General features: G+C 43.6%; 1 protein-coding gene across 3 annotated transcripts in view; it reads right to left on the bottom strand.

Moving 5' to 3' along the window:
- WIPF3 (WAS/WASL interacting protein family member 3) overlaps positions 1–20,117 on the bottom strand; it is an 88,131-nt gene that overhangs the window by 24,447 nt on the left and 43,567 nt on the right. For all 3 annotated transcript variants that reach the window (XR_014295057.1, XM_082633035.1, XM_082633034.1), the window contains exons 3-4: positions 6,740–6,872; positions 4,479–4,610 (exon numbers count right to left, since the gene is read on the bottom strand). Coding sequence is in view for 2 of the 3 variants with exons in the window: in XM_082633035.1 (XP_082489161.1) it covers positions 4,479–4,610; positions 6,740–6,872 (265 nt within the window). In the remaining variant the exon portion in view is untranslated. The remainder of the gene's footprint in view (positions 1–4,478; positions 4,611–6,739; positions 6,873–20,117) is intronic.

Below are 20,117 nucleotides of genomic sequence, written 5' to 3'. Positions count from 1 at the left end.
TGCCTCTTGAACTCAACAGCAACAACGACTTGCTCACAGTAAGCATTTGTGTTTGGTGGACATTATGGGCGACTGGGGTGGAGGGTGCTACCCGGTTGGGGCCTCCTCACTCTTTGCACACCTTTTCACCCAACTGCCACTTCTTACCCTTTTTTCCCCTCTGTCGCTCTGAGGAGAAAAAAGTTCCTCTCCCTGTTTACTGCACAGAAGTTCTGCAATCACTTAAATATGTCCTTGGAGTATCACCCTCCACTCAGGAGGCATATTACGACATTTCTTCTGAATAAATACACTGCTCTTCCTAAAAGGAATTTTGGAGAATACATTTTTCCTATTCCAGCACCCCTATATTTTATAAACTCCATGAAAACATGTGGAAAACACTTGAAAAAAATGTTTGCTTCTCACACCTCCAACTTCCCAGTGCTGCAGAATAGGAAACACAGCTTTCATGTCAGATTATAACGCCAGCAGCTGTTGATGGTTCTGAGCTTTTGAGCCCATGAGTCTCCAGTGTGTTTACCCAATCAGGTGCTAAATCATGCCTAAAAGTACTTGACGCAGCAAGTCAGGCCAATCAAGGCAAGATATGGAAGAGGTGATCCTGGGGCTGAAACTAAGTGAGCAGGACCGCGGTATCTGGCTTTCCAAACAGATGACCCTCCTCTGGCTATGATGTGACAGCCACCTGGGCAACACGACTCAGGACAAGTCTCAACTGTGGAACGCTGTTCTTGAGGCAGGGCGGTGGTGTCATTATTCTCTGTTGCAATTTTCTTTGAGGTGGTCGTGGAGGAGATAATGTCTTTGCACCTATGCATCCACCCTGGCGGACTTGGTGCCACCGGAGGTCCAAGGCGGACATTTCCAGAAGGGCTGACTGACCATGACCAGGAGTGGAAGGTCCCCACCTGGCCTTTCCAGGGACAGGATCTACCAACCTGCAACTCCAACGTGAGACATTTTATATAGGTGTCAGCCTCAGGGATTCCTGCATCCAAGGTCTCAAACCTGTTTCCATAGTACACAGAGAAGAAGATAGAGGACCCAGACTGCTCTCCAAACAAGGCAAGGCCTCCCCCTGTGCCCATCTGCCAGATGAACTTTAAAGGGATAACAAGTTTGAGGAACAGAATCAACCCCTTAAGTGTCTGGGAACACCACGTATCCGAGATTCCAAAACCTTTTAAGTGGCCAACCTAATGAGAAATGGGAAAACCCATTTTTTTTTATCATAATGTGAGCAGCAGAAACAAGGACAGCACAAATCCTTGCCCAGCTTATGTTCATGCCCATTCCAGGATGAAGCAGAGAGCTGGGTGGCACAAATTGAAGGTGAGACCCACAGGAATCAGCATCAGTGCAGGTGAGGAAACCAGGCAGCAGAGAGGGCTCCAAGAGTGAGCAAGCACCAAGGGAAGGAAGGAAGGAGGCTTTCCTTCAGAACATGAATGCTAGCCCTAGAAATCCAATTAGAAACACAAGAGGTGACCAGGAAGCGGGTGGGGAAAGACCAGCTCAAGAGCGTCAAGGGGGCTTCACTGATGTGAAAGGAATCAGCTTTTAGAGCCTGGGGTTTATCAAAAGATGAACTGTGGCTTCCTCTTTCCATCTGTATATGTTTCCAAGAGAACTTGGATTGCATGGAAGTCTCATTACACATTCTATACAAGCCAGTGATGTTTACTCATCATATCTTATTTTAACGATCCCTCCCTCGGAGCTCTAAGCCAGGGCCACATTATGACTTTCAAAGACCCTGGGCGCTTTTGCCTCTGTGGGCCCCTTCCTCATTAAAAAATGTTTTTAAAATTATGTTTCCTGACTGCTTTGGTATAAAGACAAATATAATTTTTGACCCTAAAAGTTCACGTTTTTTAAATTTTAAAAGAAATTCAAACATTTTCATGGGCCGCTAAAAGTATTGTGAGCACTAGACACTGATTTCTGGGCCTGATGGCTCTAAGCAACCACACTACCCACTCACACATTCCACTCAACAAATATTTACTGAGCACCCACTATGCACCAGGCATTTGTAAGGCAGTGAACACAACACAGCTCCTGCCTTCATGGAGCTTACATTTAGAGGAAGACAGAAAATAAAGAAAGAAACCAGTTAATAAATAATATGTCAGATGGTGATAACTAATATAAGAAAAATAAATCAAGGTAGAGGGAATATAGAATGAGAGGGTGGGACTCATATTTTATCAATATATGAGATGATGAGTAAAAGCCTCCCTGATAGGTTGATCAGCTGCCACTTGAGCAGACACTTGAAGGAAGGGAGACTGGGCCATGTGGACACCTTAGGAAGAGTGTTTCAGGCCATAGGAGCGGCCAGTGCAAAGGCCCTGTGGTAGCAGCATGCCTGGTATGTGCAAGAACAGCAAGGAGGGCTGCGTGGCTGCCAAGAGTGGTAGCAAAGAAGATGAGACAGGTAGCAAGGGCCGAAGTCCTTTTCTCTGAATGACAAAGGGGTCAAGAGGAGAGTTCTGAGAGAGGAGAGCCATGGTCTGTCTTACTCTGACACGGCACCCAGTCCGTGTATCTACCTATTGGCTTGTCCTTGAGTTTCCATCCTGTAACAGGCATAATTAGTCACTTCATTATGGACTTTGTTGCCTCCAAAAGGGTCAATTCTTGTCTTCACCTAGTGGCTCAAACATCTGACACTTGTGTCCTATTGGAGACAAGTTAGAATACTGCTGACTTCCTCTGGCTGGTCCCTGTTAAAAGCTCACTGGCGGTTATTTCTCCTATCTTTATTTGTGTGAAGAGAGACCAGTGGCAGTTTTATACCCCAGAGGACTTTTTTTTGGATTCAACTCAGGAATTTTGAAAAAGAAGCGGGCACTGAGGAATGCCAGCTCTCTTTATTCAGGAGGACTTCAGCACCTTCTTATCTGCAGAAGTCTCAGCAAAAATGAGGAAATGAAATGGCTCCGAAGGTTCAAACTGGACTTGATCAGTAAGTGACAGCGGCAAATGCACCCTGTAACATCCAACAGCCACAGAGGCCATTGAAGAGGGTAGTGAAGTCACATGGTAGAAGACTCTAGACCAGGAGTGTCTGGGGCTTGATATTCCCTAGACAAATGAAATTCTTGGATTTTTTTATATCTTTCTGACTAAAGAGCACAGTAATAGGAAAAACACTTTTTTTTGCACATAATAATTATATATTTGCCCGATTTTAATGCAGTGCTTTCAAAACATCTGGTACCTGATAAAACACAAATGACTGTGGTAGACTGGTTGCAAAAATGGTCTCAATTAACCACGCATTCCTGATTCCACGGTCTTGGAAATGTGATTTTGCAGTTCCTTTCATCAGAGTTGAAGTCTCTTGCCCACCCTTGTCTCTGAGCTGGCCTGCGCCTTGCTTCGGGTGACAGGCTGTGGTAGGAAGTGATGCTTTGCCAGTTCCAAGACTAAGCCAGGACTTCCCTGGTAGCGCAGTGGTTAAGAATCTGCCTGCCAATGCAGGGGACATGGGTTGGATCCCTGGTCCAGGAAGATCCCACATGCCATGGAGCAACTAAGTCCGTGTGCCATAACTACTGAGCCTGCGCTCTAGAGCCCGCAAGCCACAACTACTGAGCCCGTATGCCCCAACTACTGAAGCCCGCGTGCCTAGAGCCTGTGCTCCACAACAAGAGAAGCCACCACAGTGAGAAGCCCACGCACCACAATGAAGAGTAGCCCCCGCTCGCCGCAACTAGAGGAAGCCTGTGCACAGCAAGGAAGACCCAACACAGCCAAAAATAAATAAATTTATTAAAAAAAAAAAAGACTAAGCCTCAAGAGGCTTTACATACTCTGTCCTCTCCATTCTGCCATCACCATGAAGACAAACCTAAATAGTCTGCTAGATCCTGAGAGACCAGAGGGATCAGTCAGGCCAGTTGTCCCAGCAGGGGCACCAGAGACATAAGAAATATAGGATTAGCAAAGCCACTGACACAACCTGTAGATGCTAAAGGGGGCCCAGCTGAGGCCACCCTAATTGCCAACCCACCGAGCTGTAAGCTAAATAAATGGTTATTCAAAGCCCCTCAGGTTTAGGGTTTGTTACACAGCAGCACCTAACAGCTGTAATGCTGGAGAACCATCACAACTCACCATTGCCAGCGAGCCCACAGTGATGTCACTAAGATCTTCTATTGTGATTTACATCCATACTTTGCAGTGTGGGCCACAATCTCACCCTTGCTAAAGACTCTACACTATGGCAACTCATTGTTCAGTGATTACAGTGGGATGATTTAAACAGGATGAGGATTTCAAAGATCCCTTAAAAACAATTCTGTGTTTCGGAAACTTCCAGTGCTCAGGCTTCCAAATATGTGATCTCCTACCATATAACTGTTCACTCTCAACATGTCACTTACTGGCAGGTGAGGATTGTCCTGTTGGTTCTACAAGGTAAGGAGATAAGGGTCACAGGGTAGCCAGTCTGAACTCTTTCTTACCTGCTGCATCCCTCTGGCCTGCTGGTCGTAACACTGGAAAGCCACCAGCAAACAGATCTCCCAGGGCTGGGGGCGTGCTCCCGCCTCGAGAGTTTGCAGGACCTCCTCCTTCTTTGTTGGTTCCTTTAGAACCTTTAGAGAGAAGAGGCGAGTAGATGTGGACCTGTGAGCAGAGCTGAGTGGCCAACTCTCACCCCGACTGTAGTCTAACACTGCCTGTGGCAGCCGTCCTGTTTCCTACCACCAGTGTTACCCTTCTACCCAGTATCTTTCTCGAGAACCCCCTGCCTTGATACCCATGTGCCCAGGCCTGTCTGCCACCCTCTCCAAGCTACCAAAGAACCATCAGTAGTGACCACTCTGAAAAGGGATTTAAAAAAAAAAAGCATCCTTATACTGCCATTTAGTCAATGCCAATGGGGGAACTGGCAGTACCTTTCAAATTAGAAAACCCAGACACTGTATGTATAGAGCTGACCCCATTTTCACTTGACTGTTTTTGTGGGAGGACTAGACCAAGAAACCCCACAGATTTAATTCAGGCAATAATTTTAACTTCTTGTCCACAGAGCCTGGCCCAGGACTTGCAAGTAGGAAGTGAAGGTCTGCAGTGATTTTTGCTTTGGCATTTTCCTTCTCTGTCTCCCCAGCTCCCACTCCCCGCGCCCCATGCTCTTCCCTGCACCGGTTCTTTTTCTATGGAAGAGAAAGCTCATGAGCCCCTGAGGAGAGGTGTCACTAATTCCAGCCTTCCAGATGTATGTGATTACCAACTACATAAAATGAGAAGACAGCTTACAAGAATTCCTGGCAGAAAATGTTCACAGCCTGATGCTAATAGGCACAGAGAAATCAGGGCACAGTGCCCACTGGTGGATGAATGTGGCCAGATTATTCCAAGTATTAACATTATACATTACCTCTTCACTAGAATGATAAAGAAATGAGTGTTCCAATAAAATGGATTTATCTGTTAATTGGGCTTAACTAATTAGATAGTGGGTCTAGCCAGAAACTAATTTTTATTGTAATCAATGTTGAAAATATGTCTTAAAATAATTTGTCTATCCATGTGCATTAACATATATAATTTCAGATATGAGATACAATTATATCTTAGGACTATCTTTGAGAATTACCATCAGGTATCATAGCAAAATATATGGAGACATAATAATACCTTACATTGAAAAATATTTCCACATATATTATTAAAGCCTTCAACAATCTTGACAAAAAAAGAGAGCAGGTATTATTATCTCCCCATTTTGCAGATGAGCAAACTGAGCCTCAGAGAGCTTCCCTGATTTTCCCAGTAGCAGAATCAGAACTCAACATGGTCATCTGACCCAGGCACAGGGCTCCTTTTACACCATCATACTCTAGAAGACATAGAAACATACAGTCATATGATCCTGTGAGAGAATTCAGCAGAAATATTTTTCCTTGTGAAAAACAAACTTTGCCAGGCTCTGTGGACATTTGTGTGCATTTGTTAATGTTGAGACTTGACTTTTTCTCTCATTCAATTTGAGGACTATGTTGACACAGGGTAAGTGATGTTTAAATGTTGTCTCACAGTGGATAAACACAAAGTGGTACATCCATACAATCAACTCTTATTCAACAATAAAAAGGAGTAAAGTACTGATACATTCTATAGCACGGATGAGCTTTGAAAACATTATGGGAAGTAAAAGGAGCCAGTTACAAAAGGCCACATATCATAAGATTCCATTTGTATGAAATATCCAGAATAGGCAAATCCATAGTGACAGAAAGTAGACTTAGTGGTTGCCAGGGATTTGGGGAGATAGAGGGATTAGGGAGGGACTGCTAATACGTATGGGTTTCCTTTTGGGGTGGTGGAAATGTTCTGGAACTAGACAGGGGTGATGGATGCAACAACATTCTGAATATATATGGATAAATGCCACTGAATTGGACACTTTAAAATGGTTAAAATGGTGAGTTTTATATTATGTGTATTTTATCACAACTAAAAAATTATCTTACCATGAAGTTTTTTTTTAAGCATTTGAAAAGTGATGGTAGACATGCTATACACCCTCTGCAGACCTGGAAGGGTAGCTCTGATTCTCTTGCCCACGTGAATTGTACACTGAGCAGGTCTGAGATGGCCTGATGTGTGTCCTGGGTAGCATTTGTGGCTCCTGCCCTGAGCAAGCCAGGCATGTCTGGCTGAGCCTCACATGGCCTGCCCTTGGCTCTCAGCTGCCCTGGCCCAGATGCTCACTTACTCTCGATTTGCGGGGCACTGCGGTCATTGATCTGCGTGACTTTTCGTAGGCGAGTTCCTTGCTGGATGTCAGCCAACAGTGCACTCCGACCTTTGGGATCTGCCTTTCTCAAGCTGGAAGCATCTGTACTTACCTGTAAAGGATTAAGAGGGATCTGATTATAATCACATATAACATTTGCAGACAAGCCGTATGTCCTATTTGAGGTAAGTTTCTCCTCCCATACTTTTCTGCCTTTCCTGTTTGCCCTCCCCTGCACCACTCCCAAGGCCCATCTCACCAATGCAGTTACCTATGGGTCTCGGGTCTTGAGGGAAACTTACCTCCTGCCCGGCTCACATCCCTCTCCTGGGGGACCTAGAACAGACTCTTTCTTGTGATCAAACTCCCGTTAAGTCTTAAGGAGCCCTAATGCAAAGCCCCTCTTTCTCCTCCTAGGTGGGCCCCACCCACTTATCTGGGCTTCTGTCTGTGTGTTCCTGACTCCTGCTCCCAGGTTCTGAATAATTACGCTGCCTGGTGTCCCCAGGTCCCTACCGGACCAAATCCAGAAGAAAGAAGTACAGTACAGGGCACTGCAATGAAGGTTTAGTGACTGCCTTCTCTTCTGTGTCTGGGTGCGTTATGTTAATCCTCACAAAACCTTGTGAGTTTCAAGTGAGTTTGCCCTCATTTTACAGATGAGAAAACAGACTATGAAATCTCTTCAAGGTCACAGGGCTAGCTTCAAACCCAGATCTGCTGAATTCCAAAGGCCACGTGCTTTTTATTTTGAAGCATTACAGCGATCAAGGGCATGGTGCTGTGGTTAGCATAATTGTTCTCTAGACTGCTAAAATGCTTTGCAAATATGTTCACGAGAAGAACCTTTGTCCTATCTCTGCAAGTAGCACTGAGGTCCAGCTGTTTCACTTCCACTATAGCTTGTGCTGACACGGCAGGGTCTCCATGGGCTATTAGAACCAGGGAGCACCAGAAAGAACATACACTGGTTGGTGGCAAATGAGGGAAGGGTGTGGTCGCACTGGAAGACACAGCCAGGAGGACCCTCTGCAGTTAGTAGTAGTATACCACGTGACCTGAGAGCTGATTAAACATTTCTCGAAGTACTTTTTAGTACATAGGGAATACCATATCTTTGGTTTTCATCTTAAACATTTCCACTTCGGTGGTGTTTTCTGACCCCCAACATAAATAAGGCCACCCAGGGTTCTCTCTTAGGGCACTATATTCTTTTTTCCTCTGTAAGTTTTATCACAGTGTATATATTTATATTTATCTTTCCTTGTGGAAAATTTCCAGTTGTGGGTATGAGGTGAAGATTCAGCACTCCCACAGGCTGGAAAGAGATCTTGTTCGTTTTGTTCACCAGTACATCTCCAGAGAGTAAAACTTGGCCCCAGATAGTCTCAAAAGCTATTTATTGGATGAATGAATGAGTGAATGAATGAATGAATATGAATGAACTAGACCCAGGATACACTGGCCTTGCCCTCAAGGGCATATGCATCTACCAGGGAGACAGGACAAACGTGCAAGGAGTTAAGCCACCATACAACACAGCATATGACTGAGCGCCCATGTGAGTCTCACAGAGAGGAAGACCCTGAGAGTTCAGGCTGCAAGGAAGACAGGAGACCTTACTGAGATGGTCCTTGAAGGACAGATAGGATTTACAAGCTCTTTCTATAGCCATTTTCTCCATATGGCCATTTGTCAGAAAAGGACAAACCAGGTTTGCCAACTAGACAGTCAGAGACTCTCCAGTGTCACAGACGGGAAATGAAGGCAATTGTGGTTTTAGCTAAAAGGTGCTGGGTCCACATTTTCACCGGCCGACTCTACTGCACTCGTGATGCATCTTACACAGGTTTTGTAGGGCATAAGCTTCAAAGTCAGCTTCTTGTTGCCTGGAAACATGCTTTTTGACCCCTTGAGAGGGGCTCACGGATGATGGTGAATAACAGCGCTATAAGCCAGGGGCCCCAACCCTAACGATATACGTTTTTTAGGAATGTATGTATGAATGCACATGTACAGAAGGGTATTTTCCACACAATATGATTTTTTAAATCTCTCTCTATAAACAATTAGCCAGTAAGTCATTTTAAACTGCAAAATTTTAAGATTTTTAAAGTCTCCTCTCATATTTACAAATAATTAGTAATAAGAATAAAGGGCCAACAGAAATATCATGACCCTAGCCAAGAGACTATGAAAATTTTTGTAAAAATGTGGCATTATAATCTCAGGCACGTATTACGGTCAGGGATTAGGGGGTGAAAGTGCTTTGTAATTTTCTTCCTAGTTACAAGAAAAACAACACAATGAATTGCATTGTTCTGTTTAAAGAAGCAACTGGAACCCTATCTCTAACAACCCCTGAGCAGGGGTGGCGGTGTTTGTCTCATCTACTTTAGATTTTTAAATTTATTACCAAAATGTACCCCCCACTCCCTGAGCTCATCCATCCCAAGCTTTTTAGGTAAGGGCTATGAAGAACATTGTGTATCCTTGGAATAATGATTTTAATTTGAGTTCCTACTTAGCACAAGCCTCAATACATTCCTGACAATTCCACATGACAGACTTGTTGATAAATATCTTCCAAATCAGCAGGAGGATATGGCAAGTCCCATCATGTTTATGTTTTGCAGTTCAACTCGCTGGACTAAATTTAACATTCCTTCTTTGACTTCTCTGCTTTTTTTTTTTTTTTCCTGTGCCACTGTCTGCCCTGATGATTTTCCACCAGAGGGCTCTCCCTCACCTGATATTAGTATGGGATCCTTCAGCCCTCTCTTGTGAGGTAGGAAAGAGCGAATAACTTCATGGCTAAGGGGACTACAGCTTAATTGGTTTTGTACAAAAGGACATCTAAGGACATATTCATTTGCACATTGAAGACCATATCTACCGTGACAGTTGTTTCTACTCCATCTTCAATATTTATTAACAATTCATCCGTAATTTGCTTTCTTAAAAATCTTAGAAGCCTAAGAAGTCTTGTTACCGTGGTTACGGTATACAGAAACAGGAAAGAGAAGATTTTCAAATATTCACTGGGTCTTTTATTCTATGTAAATCCTGATTATTGGCAACTTCACTAAAAATATAACCGAGAGAGACAGTCACTCCTGAACACTTTTCCCATGGCAAATATATCCACCAAACACGCCTCCCCGTCCCCCTACGTACAAAACAAAAAACTAAAACATCATTTCGAAGTTTGCTCCTGTGCTTTCTTAACATTGTTATCAAGTGTGACAATTTGTTGAGTTCCATACAAAGCTTTTGTTGACTCGGTTCTTCTAAAACAAGCTTCCAGTGGAATAGCCTGGATCCTAAAAAGAGGCAAAATAGTAGAACAGTAATGCAAATTAGCCCATCACCCTGCCAAATACAGGCTGAAAAATGGAAGTGAGCCAGGAATATTAGAAACAGTACTGACTGGGCCAAGGGTGATGAGGTGTGTGTCCTCCTGTCTTGATAAATTATAAAAGCTGTGGTGTATCCATTTGTTGTTCCAACAAATGAGTTGATCACGTTTCAGTATAGTTTGGGGGAGGGGGATGGCAGTCCAGCCCCAATGGAATGAAATGCATGTCCTCCTGCTATTTGTGACCCTGCCACCCTATGCCATTACTACATCTGTCTGATGGATCCTGGTTTCTGTGAGAAACCCTAATCAAAATCTAGGGGTTTGATCCAAATCTAGCAGGTTGTTTGTCTCAAAGATGATCTAAACCCTATCATTCCAGTACGATGCCAGCCTTGCAGTCTCCCAAAGGGACTTTCTCCAATGTGACTGTTAAACCTCAAATTAGTACTCAGGTTTCCAGGTACACAGCCTGCTCATTAGCCCAGCCCCCAGCTTCCTCCAAACTTGGGGGCAGACAGGTATTAGTCACCAGGGTACTTGCATTTCTTTACTAAATCTGAATCCCAAGGACAGCCAGAACTGGCACTACCTTCCTCCGGCTGCTACCGTCTTTATGTAGGAGAAGAGAGAGCCTGAGATCCAAAAGAGAGACAGGAAATATTTTCAGAGAAAATGAACTTTCCCCTGTCAGGCCTGACACAATGTTCCCTGCACCCCAAATATGGACAAGTCAGGCTGTTCCAGAATGAGGCATTTTGAGTTCTAACAGCTTCATTTCTCATTTTCAGAAATCCAAATACCTTCTATCCTCCTTTTTTAAAGCCTGGCTTCTTAAACAACTGTCTACAGACCCAGGACTGTTACCTGGAGTACAGAGCCGCCTCACAGACCGCCACTTGCTTATCAGGAGGTAAAGCAGAGTTAGGACCCTTTCGTTGGGGCTATAGACTAGAGGAGAGTCTGGTCCTATTCTCTACACCCATGAGGAAGTCCGTCCCTCAGTGTCATCTCACCCACTGGCATCGCTTTGGTTACCATATGCTTGGGCAGCTACTGCCTTGCCCAAGGGCCTGGAGGCCAACTCAGACCCTTCCCTCTTGCTGGTTCTCAACAGCCACTCTTTCACAAACTCCTGTTGATTTTTCCTGAGCGATTACTCTAGAATCTGGCTCCTTTTCTCCATCTCTGTGATGCTGCCTTAATGCAGGCCACCAGCACTTCTGGATTCCCTCACCTGGTCTTCCTGCCTCCTGTCTCATCCTCTTCCACACAGCCATCAGAGTGATCAGTATAAGGGAAATGTCACTTACCATGTCCCTCCCCTCCATAAAAATCTCTGCTGGTGCCCCACTGCCCTCAGGATCAAGTTCAAGTCTCATCATGTTGCACAAGGCCCTTAGTGACCAGCCCAGACCTTCCACTTCTTGAGCCTGCCAGGCTGGAGCTCACCTCTGGACCTTAGCTTGAGCTAATCTCTCTGCTCTTTTCACACTTGTCTCTTGGCTATTTTCCAGGAGGCCTCCTGACCCCGGAAGGCCAGATAAAGAGCCCTTTTTTTTTCCCCTAGAACAACGTGCTTATCCTTAGTAGTGCCCCTGCCACCCGGATCAAATGACTCTGCTCAAAACCTGCAATGGTTTTCCATTTCCCTTGGGATAAAAAAGTCAAAGTCCTCATTAATATCACCTGCTGGGCTTGACTGTCTTTCTGTATTCTACCCTGAGTTTACCTATAAATGCCAACCTTTTTCTACTCACACCAGTGTAATAAAGCAGTTCCACTGTATAGCAGCAATGCCTCCCTACCTACAACTGTACTTCCAATCCTGTGCTCATGCTTCTGCCTCTTGTGGGAATACTCCTGCTGCCTCAGCCCTGCTGTACCTGCCCAAACTTTTTCTTCTCCTTTAAGCTCTACATCAAAAACAGTTTTCTGGGCTTCCCTGGTGGCGCAGTGGTTCAGAGTCCGCCTGCCGATGCAGGGGACACGGGTTCGTGCCCCGGTCCGGGAAGATCCCACATACCGCGGAGCCGCTGGGCCCGTGAGCCATGGCCGCTGAGCCTGCGCGTCCGGAGTCTGTGCTCCGCAACGGGAGAGGCCACAACAGTGAGAGGCCCGCATACCACAAAACAAACACAAACAAACAAACAAAAAAAACCCAGTTTTCTATACAAGATCTTTTTTTTAAAAAACTTCTTCAACTAGGCTTTTCTTTCTTTCTTTTTTTTGGGGGGGGGGTACGCGGGCCTTTCACTGTTGTGGCCTCTCCCGTTGCAGAGCACAGGCTCCGGATGCGCAGGCTCAGCAGCCATGGCTCACAGGCCCAGCCGCTCCGCGGCATGTGGGATCCTCCCAGACCGGGGCACGAACCCGTGTCCCCCACATCGGCAGCCGGACTCCCAACCACTGCGCCACCAGGGAAGCCCCAACTAGCCTTTTCTTTATATGATCCACACACAGCCCCTCCAAAGCACATCATTTGTAATTCTCTATAGCACTGCTCATATCTTGCCAAATATTATAGCTTTTACATATTGCTTTTCCTCTTATTTTTGAGTGGCAACTCTTAGCACGCAAAAAATAAGCCATTCCTCTATTAGTACCAGCATATCCAGCTTTAAAAAAAAAAACTGTGAGAAGTATTTTGTTGAAATGAAATCTATATAAACTTTAAGCCCCTAGATTTTTGACATCTGTTTGCTGCAACAAAGCATGCAGGTATGGGAAGAGAAGCCACTGCCTTTGAAGTTACGCCACAGCCCTGATTCTTCAAACTGTCTTCACACTTTTATCCTTCAGTCACTTTGTCCCAAGAAATGGGGATTCAGCACCATTCTCTTTTATTCGATAATGCCACCATTCCCAGGCTTTCAAGACTAAAATTTAAATTATAAGAAAGGCTGCTTTAAAAACCTATTTTGGACCTGGAAAGAACAACCTTGTAAACTCAAAAGAGAGCCCAGCATTGGTGGTCAAGGACCTGGCACTAGGAAATGCTAAGAAATAATACATAGTTGGAACACTGTCTCAAAAACTGGTTGAGGTTTCATATCTTCTATTTATTTTAGACAAAAAGTACTATCAAAAAGAATATGCTCCCATCCCAGCAGATTAATTCGCAAACTAGTGAGATAAGCCTACTGTCATCAGTTCCAGCTCATCACTCCCAGCATTACCATTTCTGTCAAAGGCTTTCTCCCATTCATCGAAGCTTGAAACCTGTGACTCCTTCCTCTCCTTCATTTGAAATAATCAACTTTCACTGAGATCTGGTTCTTTCTCTTTACTATGCACACAAAGATGACTTTGGAGTCTGGGGAAGGAAGCTGCAACATGCAAAGGGGGGCAGCAACAGCAATAACACAAAGAAATGGGCAGGCATTTGTGTGTGCCCGGCACTGTCCCAAGTACTTTACGTGTATTAATTCATTTAAAGGGCACTTGGACAATCTCATGATGTAGGTACTAGTTATGAGTATCATCTCCAGTTTACAGATGAGGCACAGAGGGGAAGCAGGCTATCTATCTCTAGTAAGTGGAGAGCTGAGAGGTAAGCCCAGGCAAGTCAGGCTCTCTTAACCGCCATACTAACCCCTTAGTAATGACATCACCCAGGAAAATAGTGAAGGTTGAACACCCAGAAAATACATGGCAAGCCTGCAGCTGGGTAGGGGGAGTGGCCCGACTGCCTTCTGGCCCAGGACCATGGCAGATGTTGCTTCATATGGAGTGTGACAGCCAGAGTAGGAAGGAAGGGGCAGGGAAGGGCATCAGAAGCAAAAGAAGGGCAGAGAGAGAGAGAGGGAGAGGGAGAAGGAGGGAGGGAGAGAGAGAGAGGGGGAGAGAGAGAGAGAGAAAGAGAGAGGGAGGGAGGGAGAGAGAGAGAGAGGCTGGGGCCCAAGGAGCTAAGTGCTAGGCCTTTGCCAGGGCCAGAAAGGACAGCCAAGGCTGAATGATGGACTCTGAGAACAGTCTGATTACCGCATTAAACGTGAGCCAGCAGCTGTCTTGGCAGGGGGGAGGGCTGCGAACACTTAAAATGGAAACTGCTTAGAGTAACCCTATGCTGTGAGGCTGATGCCCTCAACTGTAAATAGCCTGTATCTGAAACTCCCTCTTCAGGTAACACAGAAGCTTGCGTGGGCCAACCCTGTTGGTCCACCTAGGTCCCCTACTCTCCTTTCACACCTCCCGGCTGGCTGCAGGGAAAAATGCAGGGTTTTCAGCATATGGCCTCCCTTGGTTGACTCTGAAATAAAGATTATGAGCACTGCTCAAATATGAAAGGAGACAAAGGTAACAAAAATAATCAAAAGACGGGAAATTCCAAAATTTCTAGAAAGTTCAAGATGTTTCCAAAGTATTTCACCTATTACAGATGATAATGTAAATGTATCTAGACTTTCTTTTCTCACCGTCACTTTACTGGGTCCTTTGGATGGAGAATCTAACAGAAGCCTCTGGTTCTGGACTTGGATTGGACCCTAGAGAAACAATGACTTACAGCTTAGCTCAAGGACAGCATTGAAAGGGTCTCACTGCTGGATCCGATGATATTCTCATCCATTACAGAACCTGCTTCCAAACCCCTCTAGGTCAGGCCCCTAGGTCAACAGACCTAGTCCGCTCGGCATATGTGCTCTATAATTCCGTCATCACCCTTGTATCTCACTCTAGTTCTGGGCCCCACTGATGAAGAGTGGTAGGCCCTTCCTTCTCTATTTAGCACCCAAGGAGTCCTTCTCTGGCCTGCAGGTGATCCCCTACACCCCGCCTGATGTCTCTGTGGTCCACGCTCCTGACATCGTTTGTTCTTCCCTGGCCACTTCTTTGGGTGCTGTTGGGCTGCCAAAAGTCTATTTTCTGGCTAGCTGTTAAGAAGGCAGTATGATATAGTGGAAAGAGCTGGGCTCAAGGGTCAGTTCTACAATTTACTATTCTGATCTGGCTGAGTTACCGCTTACAGAAGCATCTGGGTCCAGTTTGTCATGGGCCAAGCAGTCTTGATAGAGTGAGTCACCCATGGAGGGGCCCCTCAGCCTTCTACCAGTGGGAGACAGACGTTTCTGCAGTTAAAAATGAGGGTTCCAGAGTCTCCTCATCTTGGATGGGATCCTGGATCCACCATTTATTAGTGGCATAACTTAGGCAAGTTACCTTACCTCTACAGGACTCAACTTTTAGAGACAAAACAAGAAGCACTTAATTATGGTTACATAACAGAAGGCAAATGTTATTATCCTTAACTATGAAGAAGTTGCTAGAATCAAGTTACATATAAAAAGAATAATAAACTACAACTACGTGGTGTTTAGTCTGAGAACGCAAGGCTGGTTCAATATAGAAAAATCCATCAATAAAGTCCACCATATTAACAGTCTAAAGAAGAAAAATCACATGATCATCACATACATTGAAGCAGAAAAAACATTTGAAAAAATTCAACATCCATGCATGACAAAAACTCTCATCAAAGCAGGAATGAAAGGGAACTTTATCAACTAGATAAAGGGCATCAACAAAAAAACTATAGCTAACATTGTAGTTAATGATGAAATATTTTCCCTCTAACATCAGGACCAAGCAAGGATACTCCCTCTCATCACTCTTATGCAGCATCATAAATGGAAGTCCTAGTGAGTACAATAAGGTAAAGCAAAGAAATAAATGGCATACAGATTGGAAAGGAAGAAATAAAATTGTCCCTATTCATAGGCAACATGATTTTCTATGTAGAAAATTTCAATACACAAAAAGTGAAAGTCAGTTTAGCAAGGTTATTGGATACAAAGTCAACACACAAAAATTAATCATATTTTTATACACTACTCATAAACAACTGGAAAACGGCATTTAAAAAAAAAAAAACATGAGGGCTTCCCTGGTGGCGCAGTGGTTGAGAGTCCACCTGCCGATGCAGGGGACACGGGTTCGTGCCCCGGTCCGGGAAGATCCCACATGCCGCGGAGCAGCTGGGCCCGTGAGCCCGTGGCCGCTGAGCCTGCGCGTCCGGAGCCTGTGTGCCGCAACGGGAGAGGCCACAACAGTGAGAGGCCCACGTACCACACACACAAAAAAACATGATACCTTAAAATAGGTCCAAGTGCAAATGAAATACTTACGCATAAATCAAACAAAATATGCATAAGATGTGGATTCTAAATACCACTAAAATGCTGATGAAATAAAGAAGACCTAAATAAATGAAGAGATATACTGTGTTCATGAATTGGAAGACTCTGCATAGTAAAGACCCAGAGACTTACAGATATTTACAGACACATAGATTTTTAGTTCAATTCTCCAATGCCAATTAAAATCTCAATAAGATTTTAAAATAGATACAGACATGCTGATTCTAAAATTTATATAGAAAGGGAAAGGAACTAAACAGCCAAAGCAATTTTGCCAAAGTGAAAGTTGGAGGACTCACCATTATCTGATTTTTAGACTTACTACAGGCACAGCAGTCAAGGTGGCATGGTACTTGCAAACGATTAGATCCATAGATCAATGGAACAGCATAGAGAATTCGGAAATAGATCCACACAATGGTGGTCAACTGATTTTTGACAAAGGTGCAAAGGCAATTTAATAGAGAAAGGCTAGTCTTTTCAACAAATGATGTTGGAACAATTGGACATCTATATGCAAAGAAATGAAATTAAACCTAAGCCTCATACCTTATACTTAAATTAATTCAAAATGGATCATAGATCTAAATGTAAAATGTCAAACTATAACATTTTTAGAAGAAAACAGAGAAATCTTTGTGGCCTGGAGTTTGGTAAAGAGTTCTTAGGCAAGACACCAAAAGCACAACCTATAAAAGAAAAAATTACTAAATTGGACTTTATCAAAAATTTTAAACTTTTGTTTTGGGAAAGATACTACTAAGAGAATGAAAATACAAGCTACGGATTGAGAGAAAATATTTTCAAATTGCAGATGCAACAAAGGATTTGCGTCCAAATGTATAAAGAACTGCCAAAATTCAACAGTAAGAAAAAAACACCCTAGTTAAAAAACTTAGGTGTTTTACCAAAGAGTATATATAGAAAACAAATAAAAAGATGTTCAATATAGTTAGCCATTAGGGGAATTTAAACCATGATGAGATATCACCTCACACCTATTAGAATGGCTAAATAGAGCAAAGCAAAACAAAACAAAAACCTGCCAGTACTATGTGCTGGTGGGAATGAAGAACAATTGGAACTCTCATACATTGTTGATGGGATTGTGCAATGGTACAGCCACTCTAGCAAACAAACAGTTTGGCAGTTTCATATGAAGTTAAACATACACTTAACATATGACCCAGTAATCTCATTCCCAGGTATTTACCCTAGATAAACAAAGACATATGTTCACACAAAAACTTGTACCTGAAGGTTTGTATCAGCTTTATTCACAATCTCCAAGAGCAGAAAACAACCCACATGTCCTACAGTGAGTGAATGGATTAAACGTATAAAATCCTACCCAGCAATGGAATAAAAATAAGAAAACAGGGCTTCCTTGGTGGCACAGTGGTTGAGAGTCCGCCTGCCGATGCAGGGGACACGGGTTCGTGCCCCGGTCCGGGAAGATCCCACATGCCGCGGAGCAGCTGGGCCCGTGAGCCACAACTACTGAGCCTGTGCTCTAGAGCCCACAAGCCACAATTACTGAGCCTACGTGCCACAACTACTGAAGCCCATGCACCTAGAGCCCGTGCTCTGCAACAAGAGAAGCCACTGCAATGAGAAGCCAGCACATTGCAACAAAGAGGAGCCCCCGCTCGCCGCAACTAGAGAAAGCCCGCTTGCAGCAACAAAGACCCAACGCAGCCAAAAATAAATAAAGAAAAAATAAATTAAAAAAGAAAAAAAAGGAATAACACTTGATATACACAACATGGATGACTCTCAAGTGAAGAAGTTAGGCTCATATAATTGCATACCATATGCTTATATTTCAAAGACATTCTGGAAAAGGCAAAACTATAGTGACAAAGAACAGATCAGTGTCTGCCAGGGGTAAAGGATGAGGAGGGTGTGACTACAAAGGGGTAGCACTGGGGAGTTTTTGGGTGATGGAACCACACTGTATCCTGACTGTGGTGGTGGTTACACAAATCTCTATGTGTGTTATACGTAATTCACAGGGATGTTACCATTCCCTGAAAAAGTCAATTTTACTATATGCTAATTTAAAAAATAAAAACAAAATAAAAAATACAGCTGAGAAAATTTGGCAAGTGGAAGGCAGAAAAGAGATGGAGCAAATAGTATGGGCACCAATGACCGCATTTCACAAAACAGAGGGCCCAAACATAATGTCAAATGCTGACCCCAAACAACAGGAGTTCAAAGTGTATTCTTTGAAGTTACACAGTGTGATGGTAAATTTTGTGTGTCAGCTTACTGGGCTAAGGGATTCCTAGATAGCTGGTAAAACATTATTAGAACTACCATATGACCCAGCAATTCCACTCCTGGGTATATATCTGAAAAAAACAAAAACATTAATTCAAAAAGATACATGCACCCCAACATTCGTAGCAGCATTATTTATAATTGCCAAGATATGGAAGCAATCTAAGTGTCCATCAACAGATGAATGGATAAAGAAGATGTGAGATATATATACATGTGTATACACACACACACACACACACACACACACACACACACACTGGAATACTACTCAGCCATAAAAAAGAATGAAATTTTACCATTTGCAGCAACATGGATGGACCTGCAGTGCATTATGCTAAGTGAAATAAGTCAGACAAAGATAAATACTGTATAATATCACTTCTATGTGGAATCTAAAAACTACAACAAACTAGTGAATATAATGTAAAAGAAGCGGACTCCCAGATATACAGAACAAGTTAGTGGTTACCAGTGGGGAGGGACAGGAGAGTGGGAGGTACAAACTATTGGGTGTAAGACAGGCTCAAGGATGTATTGTACAACGTGAGAAATACAGCCAATATTCTGTAATAACTGTAAATGGAAAGTAATCTTTAAAAGTTGTATTAAAATCTTTTTTTTAATTTACAATTTTGAAAAAAATTATGTGGAAATGTAAAGAGCCAAATACACCTCCCCAAAAATGAAAAAACAGTAAACAATCAATATCTAACATAAATAAGTAAACAAATAACAGAGAAAGTAGTATAAAATACTATGTAATGTGTCAAAAGAAAGAAGGCAGGATTAAGACTATATGGTTCTTTCACCTTTCTCTCTGCCTTTTTCCCTATGTATTTTATTATTATTATTTTTTTGCGGTACGCGGGCCTCTCACTGTTGTGGTCTCTCCTGTTGCGGAGCACAGGCTCCGGACGCGCAGGCTCAGTGGCCATGGCTCACGGGCCTAGCCGCTCTGCGGCATGTGGAATCTTCCCGGACCAGGGCACAAACCCGTGTCCCCTGCATCAGCAGGCGGACTCTCAACCACTGCGCCACCAGGGAAGCCCTCGCTCCCTTCTTAACTATCTTTTCCCTCTGCTCAACCTCTTAGGAACAATGCAAATTCTTCCCCTTGCTTCGTGTGGTGCCGTTTAGTCATTCTTGTTATTGCTTCATTCCTGCCCTCAAGTTCCACGCCCCGTCCCACCTCTTCATAGTTTATAAAGATATGTTCCCAAACACAGGTCCCTCCTTAAGAAGGATTCCAGTGCCAGTTGCTGAGATATGTTTCACATCTTGATGTGCATCTGTCCTCCCCAAGTAAGTTCCTTGAGGCAGAAATTATGTCTTAACCTTTCCAGTGCTCAGCCCAATGCCTTATATATAATAAACACTGCCCAAAATTCACTAAAGTAAAATTAGTTATTTAATGTGAAAATACACAGTGAATTTAAAATAAAACAAGTATTTTTGTCATGAGAATCACAGGAGGGGCTGCCAAGGCACCAAAGTGTGACTCATACAACATACTCTTAATAATGACACTCCTTGTATATTTTTAATAAAATGGGGCCACCTCAAGCCCTCCCTT

This window comes from Mesoplodon mirus (genome assembly GCF_964341445.2).
Source record: "Mesoplodon mirus genome assembly, chromosome: 9".
NCBI classification, from domain to species: domain Eukaryota; kingdom Metazoa; phylum Chordata; class Mammalia; order Artiodactyla; family Ziphiidae; genus Mesoplodon; species Mesoplodon mirus.
Note: the sequence above shows the minus strand (reverse complement) of the source record. Positions and strands in the feature narration are given on the sequence as shown.